The sequence below is a fragment of the Peromyscus leucopus genome, chromosome 3 (assembly GCF_004664715.2).
Source record: "Peromyscus leucopus breed LL Stock chromosome 3, UCI_PerLeu_2.1, whole genome shotgun sequence".
NCBI lineage: Eukaryota > Metazoa > Chordata > Mammalia > Rodentia > Cricetidae > Peromyscus > Peromyscus leucopus.
Window position 1 is genome coordinate 21,588,249 of NC_051065.1, and position 12,912 is coordinate 21,601,160.

Consider the following 12,912-nt stretch of genomic DNA (forward strand, 5'->3'; position numbering starts at 1 on the left):
ACTGTCCTTTGCTCTGGAGATGAGCCCTATCTCTGCCTCCCAAGGCTTTTCTCTATCATTATCTAAACATCGTTGAGCAGATAGTGAGGGACAAATGTCGTCAATGCTGCCCCTGCTTGCAGTAAAAGAAAGAATGACAAACACCCAGGGAGAATTATCTCCGAAAAAATGCTCTTTCTCCGGGTGTTTTTTATCTTTGCAACCATTTCAAAGGTCGGCTCTTGTTCCTGCTTGCTTGAATATTTCCTTGTAGTCGATATTCCATTTACTTTAAAACCATTTTTGTTTTATTCAACATCAGGGAGCTTTTTCTCACCTAAGCAGAAAGGGGAATTAATGGAATGATTCCAAATTATCCTATAGTTTAAGGAATAACCCGAGCCTAGTGCCGCTCAGGGACCTTTGGAGTGAAGGTTGGCAGTCACCTGTAGAGTGCTGCTACCTTCTCAAAAGTGGCTCCACGGTCCCCTGCCATTCTCCTCTCCCAACCTTAAACGATTCAACGTGGCTAAACTTTTCCTCTTGATGTACACTCATGCCTGGGAGGGATGGTCCTCAACACACAGACTTAGGAAATCTGTCTGTTTCCCTTGGAGGGCTGGTTTCATGGGAGCTTGGCGGCCTTCCCAATTGCTTTCTATTATATCTGGATTCATTTTGATTGGTATTTCATTGCTCATACAAGAAATGAGATTACTGTTTTGAGCTTTGTTTCATTTCATTAAAAAAAAATCAGTTAAGCCCTGATTTGCTTTGTAAGTCATTTTCTTGGCTATCTCCTGCCTTTTCCTCATTTCTTGGAGTCATTTTGTGAGTTGATTTTAGCCATTTCAAGGGTTTTGAGTGAAAAGAAGGGACCTCTGGATTTGGGAGGGAGATAGTCATGGCTTCTCCTGAGGTCTTGTTACTGAGTAGTGTCTTGCCAGTAGATCAGGATAAGGATTATTATGCTAATTCCAAATAGCTATTAGTTAGCCATGTATTTTCAAGACCATTATTTGAATAAAAAGTGTTACTTCTAAATATTTGATGTAAATGAACACATCCTTGGATGTAAATTTTAGTAATTCTTTCAAAACTACCAAGGTAGCCATCTCTGAAGCTGTGAGTTTCCTAATTGGGATTTTCCCAAGATGACTTAATCAAGCCTGGAGTGAGGACTAATGTTACCTTATCGTTCACGCGCACGAACATACATGAGACTTCCCGAAGAAGAACTCTGAAAGTAAATTACCAGACAGACAATGTAATAAGCTCCAATTTAGGTACTTAGTCATGCACTCATGCTAATTTTCATACTCCTTTGTAATTAACATTCCTCCTGACTGGATTAATTGGGTTTGCAATAAGTAATCACATTTGTAATACTGCAACTGTTCCAAAATTAATTGCTCACATGTTCAATGAGCTGTTCCATCTCCTTTTTAAAAGCCACTTAGAGAGTCCACAATTTGAGAGCAGTCTTAAGTGTTTTGGGGAGAGTGACACAGGATCATTTAAGAACCTGGGGACAACAACATGCCAGCATGGATCCCAGACTTTGATAGTACGTGAGAATTACCTTGGTACATTAATTAACAATGCAGGTATCCTGGGCTCACTCCAGAAATTCTGGTTTGGACAGTATTTGGTGGGGTCTGGAAAAGTGTTGCAAAATATTCCACACTGCTGTGGGAAAGGGCATATCTGCAGATGTCTGATTTGCCAGTGAGCTGAAGGACGATTCCAGAGCCCTGCGGCGGCGTTAGACTAATTTTGTCAATATAGCTTGCAAATTATAACTGACAAAGGGACTTTTAAAAACAACACTTCGGATCAATTAAATCATAATATTTGTGATATAGGGCAGGAAACCATTTGCATCTTTTCTAACCTGAAAAGGAGACTAGAGATTTTTTTTAACCACCCTCCAAAATCTAGCAATCTATTTTACTGAATTAGTCTCAAGTTGCAAATTCCTCACAGCGGTGAGAATAGAGAACGGTCTGGTAACCCTGAAAATCTTAAAAAGCACATAGTTTGATTTGTGCGTTGGTGAGAAAGCACACCTTTTGGGCATCAATTTGCCTTTCTCTCTTCAAAGCTTCAAAGGATTTAGTGGAGTTAGCGCCGTTTGTGATAGATAGCCCTCTCCCGCTCCAGGCAGAAGAATTGAGGTTCCCTCTTAGAATTTATAGTGTTCAGGTGGCTGTTATTGTGATATTTTAGCTGAAGGAAAATCTAAGAAAGCATGTGGATTTGAAAATTTTAATATATCACTTTAAGCAGTAACTGAGAGTAAATATTCATTGTGAGCAATCTGGAGAAACTTGTAAAGTGATAAATTTTGTAGATATTATCTGAGGCAGTTCTTCTTCTTTTTTTTTTTGAAGGTTCATTTGATTAGGAACAAATCTTATGGTGATGAGCAAAATAGTAAATGGAAATTTTAATTTAGTTACATTGATAACAGTTTAGAAATTATTCCAGACCTCTGTATTATAAGGGAAAGTTAGATCTATAATCAGTGATCGAAAAAGCATGATGGAAATAATTATAATCAAATCATCTATGTTTCTTTGAAGTGGATACATTTATAACATTACCCATATAGCCATGCAAAGCACCAGTGATTATAGGTGATTTAATGGTGTTTAAAGCCCTTGAGTAAATTCATATAAGCCAAGAGAGTTCCCCGAGGACAGGAGTTTAATAATTATGATTATTTCTTGTGCTGATAACACTTGAGTTAGTATCTCCTCTGCCACAGTTTTAGAAAAAAATCAAATTGTAAAGCTTAAGTGTCTGTCTTCTGGTAGATACGTGAGTTATAGTTCACTGTGTGCAAGCTAGTCCTCAGGAAGCACAAAAGCTGTGTCTCCATTTGGGAACCTTCTTTTCAAAACCGAATGTGCCCAGTGGTACAGTCAGCTTACAGCAAAGTCCCTCTTTCTGCCAGACATTTTACTTTAAATTTTTTTTTTAAATAGTGAAGAAGGGATGGATAGTATATTTTTATATATTTAATATTTGAAACTGTTAATAAAAGCCAAGTATACTTTTCTTAGATGTTGGCACAGAACTTACCAGATTTGGGAGGGTTTAGGAATTAGTAGGTCTCTATAGTAGGAGAAATTGATGTGTAATTGAAATCCAGACATGTTATCATTTCATCTCACGATGACCTGAGAGGATGGTACCCATGGAAAGGTGATTACTAATTTTGATGGTGGAATTGAAGGTCTTTAGGGGAAGATTCAGCCCTTGGGGGGCTAATGGCACAGTGCTCCTGATGGTGGAGTACCTAGTCTTTACCAACCTGACAAGCAGCTCTGTGGTGCTCTGTCTTATCCTCACAGTGCCGCCACCATCACTGTGTACATCAGCACGCCAGCTTTTTACAAATGAATATCACAGAGAGGAAGAAAATGCAGACAGCTCTGTGCCAAGCCCTTGGTTTTGTTTTGTTTTTCAACATTCTCTCCTCTTCAAAATAACCTTTGCAGCTCACCCCCCCCCATCCCCTATCCCTTCCCCTTGTTTAAATCTTCAGAGGCTGGTTGCTCACTTCAACTCACCGCAACTTGGGGCAACTTCTGCAGAGTTGGTCAACTCTACACCTAGAAGGCTGTCCTTGGGACTTACCTCTGCCACTTTGTGACTGCTTATCAGTTCCATGGGAGAAATACTGACAATGGATAGAGAAGGCTACTGAAAGAGGGGCTAGGAAAGAGTTAGCGGGGGAAAGAAATGCATGGAAGTAGACCAGAAAGGGAAACTGGACAAAGGAGGTGCATCTGGGACAGGTACTGAAGAAAACTTGTTTCTCTTGTAGAAACCGAGTTTCCATTCAAATGGTGTGCATTGGGGTATTCTATGATCCAGCCAGCAGGGGGAGCAGTGGACTTGAAGTGCCGTCCTGTGGGTAAAGTTCCTCGAGTCGGTAGTGTCTTTGTCCGTGATTCTTTCTTGCCTCCCGTTAACAGAGTCCATTCGAAAAAGATTGCTTCTGTTTTCTTTTCACCTTCTTAATAGTTAATTAAGAGGCTGGTCACCATGAGAAACACTACCCTCGAAAATAGCCCTCACTTCAATGATAAGACACATTTTTGTATTAATGAATTTATTTTAATACTTGGTCATTTTCAGTTTGAAATTTATCTTTTTAGATTCCATCAAGATCATTAATTCTGGCCAAAATTGTCTTTTTTTATCATGGACTCATAATAATAGTATTGTTTAGGAGCAGTAGGATGAGGAGGCTAGGTTACTAGACATTTGAACATCCCTGGGAAGCAATTATTGTCTTATAAAAAACAGAATGCCCTTGGTGTTCTTGCCTCTTTTTTCCCCTTCTTCTTCTTCTTCTTCTTCTTCTTCTTCTTCTTCTTCTTCTTCTTCTTCTTCTTCTTCTTCTTCTTCTTCTTCTTCTTCTTCTTCTTCTTCTCCTCCTCCTCCTCCTCCTCCTCCTCCTCCTCCTCCTCCTCCTCCTCCTCCTCCTCCTCCTCCTCCTCCTCCTCCTCTTAGGCATAAACTACCAGCATGGTTCTTACAACACTGCAGTCTTTTTGTAGATTAAATATGTTTGTTTAAAGTTAAATATTGAACAAATTTTTATTTTATCTAAAAGGGATATATAATAGTGATTGACCATTATTCACTTTTCTTTACAGAGGTTCTAGCGATAGGTTCGTTTTTATGTGACAGAGTTTGAGGCTGCTTTGATCAAGCCTGTCTGGGTTCAGAACAAAGATCTTACTCCAGGGAAGTGAAGGACAAAAGGGAAACTCTAATTTGGGTGGTGCTGGTTGACTACCTCAGACCTTAGGCGAGGAAACACGTTCTGTGTAAGACATTGGAAGCCACATGGTTCTGAGTAGAGGAGCAGCGCTAATTGAATTTAAAATTCAAGACTCTCCCTAAATTGGAGGTCCAGGAGTAAGAAATTAATTGAAGATGCTCATGTGAGTGACTGGAAGTCAAGTGGCGTCGCCTGCACTTTACACAGTGCCTCCATGAGTGCTTACTGGGTTTCCCAGGGTTCTGTGACAGGGGTAGAGTAGATGTGCCAATGCAAGTGTCCAAAGGCCAGAGTGTTTGTTTGTTTGTTATGTATACAGTGTTCTGTCTGCACGCCAGAAGAGAGTATCAGAACTAATTATAGATGGTTGTGAGACACCATATTGTTGCTGGGAATTGAATTCAGGACCTCTAGCAGAACATCCAGTGCTCTCAACTTCTGCGTCACCTCTCCAGCCACCCAAAAGCCAGAATGTTAACCCCATCTTCTCCTAACTAAAGAGGCTTCCCAAAGGCCTCCAGGCTAGTAAATCTAGGTTCTTGACCACCAATGACCTGCTCATTTTCCTGACCTGCAGGGATAAGCCAGTCGTTTGGGGCTGTCTACAGTCCCATTATTGCTGCAGTTACTGGCGCCCCCTGATGGTACAGAACTGTTGAGTCCCTGGCCAGTCCAGCCACAGGGCTAGAAACGTATTTTAGTTATATGATCAGAGGGTCAAGGAACCAAGCCAGGAACTCAACATTAGCTCTTTCCTATTGGTACTGTAATAACAAAATATTTCAAAACAGATAGAGGGCTCTGGAATGGTTTAGATACATCTATGTACAAAGAAGATTTATACTTGGGCTATTAAACAGGAGTTTTAAGGCTGGTTTCAAGAGATGTGCCAAACATTTTCTCCCAAATTTTTTTCTGGTGCCACGGTCACAGGCAAAGCCTTCCCCTAGATCAGCAGTTCTCAACCTGTGGGCTGTGACCCTTTGGGGGTTGAATGACCCTTTTCCAGGGGTCACCTAAGACCATAGAAAAGCACAGATATTTACATCATGATTCATAATAGTAGCAAAATTACAGTAATGAAATAGCAACAAAAATAATTGTATGGTTGGGGGTCACCACAACATGAAGAACTGTATTAAAGGGTCACAGCATTAGGAAAGTTGAGAACCACTGATCTAGATGGATTGTTGTTCTGACCCAGAATGACATTTCCAAATTTTCTTATCTGTAATACAATTTCTGAACTTCTTCAGTGATACTAGGTAGAACAGCATTAAAAAAGTCTTTTAGCATTATAGATAATGACTGCATCCAGCATTGCTCAGACATCTACTCTTTGCCAGTACATTAAGTATACTGATTTTAGAATTTTAAATGACTTGATTAATATCACCTCCCAGGACCCCCCCCCCTCATGTACCATCCTCTTCTCTAGCACATTTACATGAGATAGAGGTGGCTAACCTTCATTTGGCAAAGGGTCAGAAAAAGTCATGTGAAGAATCTGTTAGAGCTGATGATTAGCCTGGAAGAAAGGATTGATCATGGAAAGGTCAAATCTTCAGGACATAACTCTATGGCTATTGTCTTAGCCCAGACTCGAGGAATATTCACAGTGGATCAATTGAGTTGGTAAGTACTGGTGGGTGAAATGAAATCTGCAAAAGAGACCAGTTGTCCAAATACCCCTGTTTTCTTTGAGACTGAGATTGTTCTCTCAAGAGGCGCTCTAATTTATTAATAGTGTTAATAAATTATCCTGTTATCCTCACATGGCACCTTGTCTAAAATACTATCCATCCATCCATCCATCCATGCTGAAATACATCTTAGCAACTGGGCTGTACAGGCCTTGAGGACATTGCTGTCAGGTTCAGCTTTGTCGTCCTTCCAGGTGTTACTCAAAGGGACTGGCACATGCCAGAGACCAGGAAAGCGCTCCTTGTTCTCTTCAGAAGATGCTGAGTGCAAAAGTGGGCACTTCATTTCTAGAGATGACCACTCTTCCATCAAGATTGTTATGGTTTGTTGACTACTAATTTCTTTTGAGATCATTTGTTATACATGACACAGGTCATAAGACTGTATCATAGCAAATTTGGAAAGTTTAGGAATTAAAAGCCATGACTGTCCTGAGACTTTTTTTTTTCACACATGTTTAATGTATCTGTAAAGACAGGCTTTTTAAAGCAGGTTTTCTTCTGTTTAGACATCCTCATAATTGTTATTAGGGTATCCAAACTTCAAGTACTTATTGTATCATTATCTTGAATATAACATTTTCTCATTCTTGCCTATTAATGTGTTATTTATTTGTTTCCTCCTTTTATTTTGTGATGCGTTGGTGACAGAGTGTTTACTCAGAGACCACAAGCTTGGACACTGTTGGCCCAGGATGCTCAGATGTGATTATTCTCACACGGTCTTTGAGCCACAGTTGGTACTAATGAAATGCTGGTTTTCTTCCTGAGATCACAAGCAGAAGCCATAATTATATTCAATACAGAGACTTCTAACAATTTTATCATGCACCTTTGCCCTTGCTATTTCAATTGCTAATTTAAGAGAGTCCTAGTATTTGGATGACAGGGGCTTTATAGTTTTCTTTATATTGTGTGATTGAGTATATTGACTCATTCTTGTCAGACATAGAATGTTAGAGACATCAAGGGTATGTAGAGACTTTAGGGAATGGTTTTCTACTCAGCACAGAATCTGAAGTTCACAGGATAAGTACAAGCACTGACTCCTTAGAAGACCTGGACTTGGTGGATGAGGAATGTATACCTTAGGTGGCATCCCAGTGCCCAGATTCTTGTGGGTGAAAGGCCTCAGTTTGATGTTTCCATTTGGTTAGTAGACCTTGCTAACTTTTTAGAGTTAATGCTAAAATTTTCCTCATGTTCAGTCTTTTGCTTCTAAACTAATTGAATCTTGAGATGACTTATAGCAGGTGGCAAATATTACAATAACAATTACATTCTGCAACAGGGAATAAGTACTAAATGAATCTTAACATTTTACTTGACACATTACTATGTTTAAGGGTGTTAAAGATGTCACTGAAAGGTGCAGGGGAGGGAAATGAACTTGATTTGGCAGGTAGGTGTTCTTAGTACTATTATCCACAACTGTCTATGATGATTGACAGCACACACATCATCTCTTAATAGGCATTGTACTCAGTTGCATCATATTTAAGTGTGTGGCATTTTTACTGAATATTTGAAACTGTTTTAGTTAATAATATTAATTGTGCATAGACCAACTTTCAGGCACGGTTACAAAATGCTTGGTGGATAATAAACCAAAGGACCTTTGCTTATAAAAAACAGGGATCAACAATATTCTGTTGCTTAGGTACCACATATTTCAAGTAGGACAAACGCATTACAGTGCAGAAAAGAAATCTTCCCCGTGTTATCAGTCTGGAAGCAGAAACACGGGCACAAAGGCTGACGGTCATGTAGCTCCAAGGAACACAGCAGAAACTGGAGCTCAGGTCTCCTGAGTCCTTCCTTGTTCTCTGCTCTGGCTACCATTTTGTATAATTTCTTCCTCATGAGGTACCCTTAATCTAATGGCTGGTAGAGATCTACATTCACATTGCAAAGATCATCGAAGCAAGGAATTTTACTCAATATTATTTTCTTTTGGAAAACCAAACATGCTTTATTTCATTTTTCACAATTTATTTAAACATCTCACATATACAAAATAGGTACAATTTAATTTTTCTGCTTGTCCAAGAAACAAGACTTCTTTGGAACTATGAAAAAGAGTGAAATGAGACTGGCAGAGAATAAAAGCTGAATCTAAAAAGAGAAAATGTTGGGCAAATGATCTGCATACCTTTAGTTGGGAAGAAGATGGGATATAGGACTGTTAAGTTAAAATTTAAAAACCCACATAATACACCTCAAGATGGAAGAATACTTTTTCTGTAACTCTTCTAGCACCGTTGACATTCTTCAAGTATCTGAAATACTATTAGCACCTTTGTATCACAAGCAGAACAAAACGAGTACCTCTGTCCATGTCTGTCTGGGTCGCTTCCCATCAAGGTGGTCTACACTCACAGGAAAGTGTCATGAGGTAGTTTAAACCTTTGGAAGTTTGGGTTTTAAACTTCCCCCTGTGGAAGATAGTCAGAAGCCACAAGTGGTGCAAATGTTCACGTTTTTTTTTTATTTTATTTTTCAATTTTTTATTTTGGTTTTCTTACAAAGGTTGACAATTTCCATAACAGGTGTCAGATTAAAAAACAAAAACAAAAACAAAACCACATCGCAAATATTTTGGAGAAGGGCCAGGGGAGGGGACTTAATTGGATCATATTGCACACTGCTCTGACCAGTCCTTCTCTTTTGCCCACAGTTTAAGATGTAGGTGCACAGAAGACATGGAATGATTCAGCTTTCAGTTAAAAAGAGGGAAGAAATGGCAAAGAGAAAGATTTTCAGGGTTTCTCGGTTGTTTAATTTAGGTTGAGTTCACTTATTTGAAACAGACTGGGCCAACGTCCACACTGAATTCTTGGTCAGCGCCACCGATGTCCAGAGGTGCAATGTCCAGGAAGGGCAGGCGAGATGGCTTATTTGTTTTGTATTCAATGATTGTCTTGCCCCACTCATTCGTCTTTTTCTGTTAAACAAAATGGAGAAGGAAGAGAATGCATAAGGTGACATTACCTCTGCATCTGACTTACATCTGAGCATCAGAGGGTAGGAGAGCCACTGTTCGGCAGGTCCACACTTTTCTGAGGATGTGTGTCCCTGATTAACAATGTCACTATTGACATCATTACAGGGTCAAGGGTGTATTTCAGGGGAGGGTTCCCACTTAGGATCAGTTTCAAATGATCAGTGTTCAATTTTGGACACACATTCTAGGGACATTTCTATAATATCATTTTTAAGGAGTGTGTGTGTGTGTGTGTGTGTGTGTGTGTGTGTGTGTGTGTGTGTAGAGAGCGCGAGAGAGCTGGGTAAATATATAGTAATTTTACATTTAAAATTTTATTCTACTTATAGCATATTATTTAAATAGGTTACATACTTTTTTTAAATAAAGGAAACATTCTACAAAAAAAAAATTGAATGTAAGCCATACTCTAAGGTGCAATTGAAGCCTTTTAAATCTCAAGAAACTTTAAATTCTGGTATATGCTAATCTCTCAATGTTGAAGGCAAAGCAAATGACTATGTGGACATAGGAGTCAGCTCAGTATATCAGAGTTGCTTAGAAGGCAGTATCTAATAATAATTTCTGTATTTATCAGAGAATCATTGGATGAATTTAAATGTGTTTATAAAAGAAAGGCCAAAAAGCTAGATCTCTCATTCATCTGTTCATTTAATAGTCAAACCTGGACCCCCTCACTCCATGTACTAAAATAAATGCTCTTCCTACATTTTCCTATTACTTACGGAGCAGCCATCTGCAAGGACAGTGTAGGTGAACCTGCTGTTGCCCTCAGCAACCAGTTCGACATCGTTGGAACCCTGCAGAACCACAGCCTTATCCAAGCGGCCAGTCTCCTCATCCAGGTATGCGATGCTGTTCTTGCAGTGGTAGGTGATGTTTTGAGATGCACGGTTGGCCAGCAGGCGCATGAAGGCAAGTTGAGTTGCCATCTCCTTGGAGGTTACCCCTTCCATGTTGTATTCAAACTACAGAGAAGAATAGTTGAATAAGAACTCCAGCTGAATGGAAGACTCGTATTAAAACTCAGTAAAGAAAGTCTTGTATAAAGAGAATAATGGAGTCATAGCTGGAACCTAGGAAAAGGGTGCTTTTTAAGGACACTCAGTGCACTTGTTAAAACTTCACTTGCCTTAGGGTCATAAGATCTACCCGGTGAGGGCAAGGTCATCAGAAAAGAGCACCTGACTCAGGTATGCATTCTTGTGAATGTCCCTTCATTAGAATTAGCGACCTTGAGACGGAGTCAGATCTCATTCTGTTTTCTGTGCTGTACTGAATTTTTGTGCCATTCAGTAACATTGGTGGAAAAGTTTGATTAAAAATTCAGAAAAGCTGCTCACGTTCTGAAATACATATGCATAGCTGGCGGGTATCTGCTGGCCAGGGCACCTTTACATGAAATGACATTAGCCATTTCTCCAATGATTACCCATTAAGTCAAATTTGAATAATAACGTTGAATTAGATGGATGTGTCCATTGTTTGAATGTGCAATCTAGGATAGAATTGGAACTGTAAAAAGTGCAGTTTCTTTGAATAAGCCCATGTGGGTAAAGGATTAAAGCACAAATAATTAAAAAGCAAATAATCCCAAGAAAATCATATTTATTAGAAGGAGTAGTATTTGGAGAATTTCGCACCTGGCTGCCGCCATTGATGGTTTCTCCTAACCAGATGTGCTTGTTGGCCTGGGCACTGCTGTATGAGTTCTTGGCTGGGATGTTTACAGGTTGGGCCTGGATGCAGGTTTCACCAGTAGAGAAATCACAGTACACTTTGATGGCATCCATAGTGCATCCTTGGTTAGGGTCAATCCAGTAGTAATCTTTTCAGAAAAGAAAATAGCTGGTAAACTTCTTACTACAAAATGCAGATACTAATAATAATTTGTCGTTCATACTGACTCCCTTAAAAACATCTTAATGGTGCTGTTACATCACCTATTCCATATTTAATGGGAAGAAGGGGACTACATTTAAGAATTCCCTTTGCTTCATGAAATATCCAATCAGGATGTTTTCACCAGCTGAGGCAGGGGGATCAAAACTTAAAGGCCTACTGAGACTAGAGTGAATTCAAGGCCAGCCTAGACAACTTAATGAGACCTTGTCTCAAAACAAAATGTAAAACGTGGCTTGGGGATGTAGCTTTGTGTTAGACACTTGCCTAACATGTCTAAGACCTTCTATTTAATCCCTAGTACTGCAAGGAAATAAATGAATAACTCAACAAACTTAAGGGTGGGTGTCGCCTGGGGGAAGAAAATGATGCTTCACTAACCGGGTATGATTTTTGACAGTGTAGATTTTTTTTGGTCTCAAATACACTTGCATTCTAAACATCAATGGAAATTGATTTTTGGGAAGCTCAGCTGTGGGAGGGATCAGTGTGGTTTGACTATTTTGACCCACCGCTGTTCCACTCTGGGTGGCTGAGTCTTAAGTCCCGGCATGTGCGGGCAGGGTTCTTTCTAGAGCCTTCAGGAGTGAGAAGGGTCTCAATCTGGTTGTTGAGAGACTTCAGAGTTGCATCAACTTCATAGTCCTTGGGTCTGAGTGAAGGCTGGGAGCGAGGCTGGTCAGCCCTGTAGAAGTCTCCATCAAAACCAAAGTCATAGCCACCTCCACTGACACCAGGAGGGCCAGGAGGACCTGGGGGACCAGGAGGACCCTGTAAAAGTAGGAGTGGGAGAGGGGATTTTTAACCGGTGATGGCAGGAGAGGCAGCCAGGACAGGAAAATTCAACATGCGCTTCATGTATAAACACGTCCTAATAATGAGAAATAGAAACAAGCCTATGAAAATGAACAGCTTGATCTCAGTGACACAGAGGTGGATTGAACAACCCCATCACATACAGACTGTTTACAAACTTCTCAAAGAGCAACTGAGGTGGAGCTACTCCCATGAGCCATCAAAATCTCCTCAGGACAGTCTGAAGAAAACATTCCTTTGGTCAGGGGATGCCCTAAGCCATCTCTCCAAGTCATACTTACAGAGGGACCTTGGCTACCCTGAGAGCCACGAACACCAGCAGGCCCGACTGGTCCAGGATGTCCAGATCGACCATCTTTGCCAGCAGGGCCAGAAGGACCAGCAGGACCCTATAGAAGAAGGGTACCAAGCGCTTGTCAATGAGGAAAACTCCACAGGTGACAGTAGCCCAGGGCTCATTGCCTGGACAATTCTTTAGTTCAAGAGATGAATTTTAACTTTGATTCACTTACCCTGGGACCAGCGGGACCCACGGGGCCAGGAGAACCTTGATCACCATGTAGGCCCTTTAAAAAGAGAATAGAAAAAAATCATACTTTCAGAACACATGTCAGTAGATAGCTTTTTTCTCAAATTGAATGGAAAACTTTAGTTTCAATGGACTCTGGATTGAGAAAATTGAAAATGTAAAGTGGGCTCTTTTCTCC

General features: G+C 40.2%; 1 protein-coding gene across 1 annotated transcript in view; it reads right to left on the reverse strand.

Moving 5' to 3' along the window:
• Positions 1 to 8,945: 8,945 nt before the first annotated feature.
• Positions 8,946 to 12,912, reverse strand: part of Col1a2 (collagen type I alpha 2 chain) — a 35,443-nt gene continuing 31,476 nt past the window's right edge. Inside the window, 6 exon segments of the mRNA XM_028869796.2 lie at positions 8,946 to 9,427; positions 10,213 to 10,455; positions 11,131 to 11,315; positions 11,902 to 12,160; positions 12,487 to 12,594; positions 12,718 to 12,771. Coding sequence (XP_028725629.1) covers positions 9,281 to 9,427; positions 10,213 to 10,455; positions 11,131 to 11,315; positions 11,902 to 12,160; positions 12,487 to 12,594; positions 12,718 to 12,771 — 996 coding nt within the window. The 3' untranslated portion in view covers positions 8,946 to 9,280.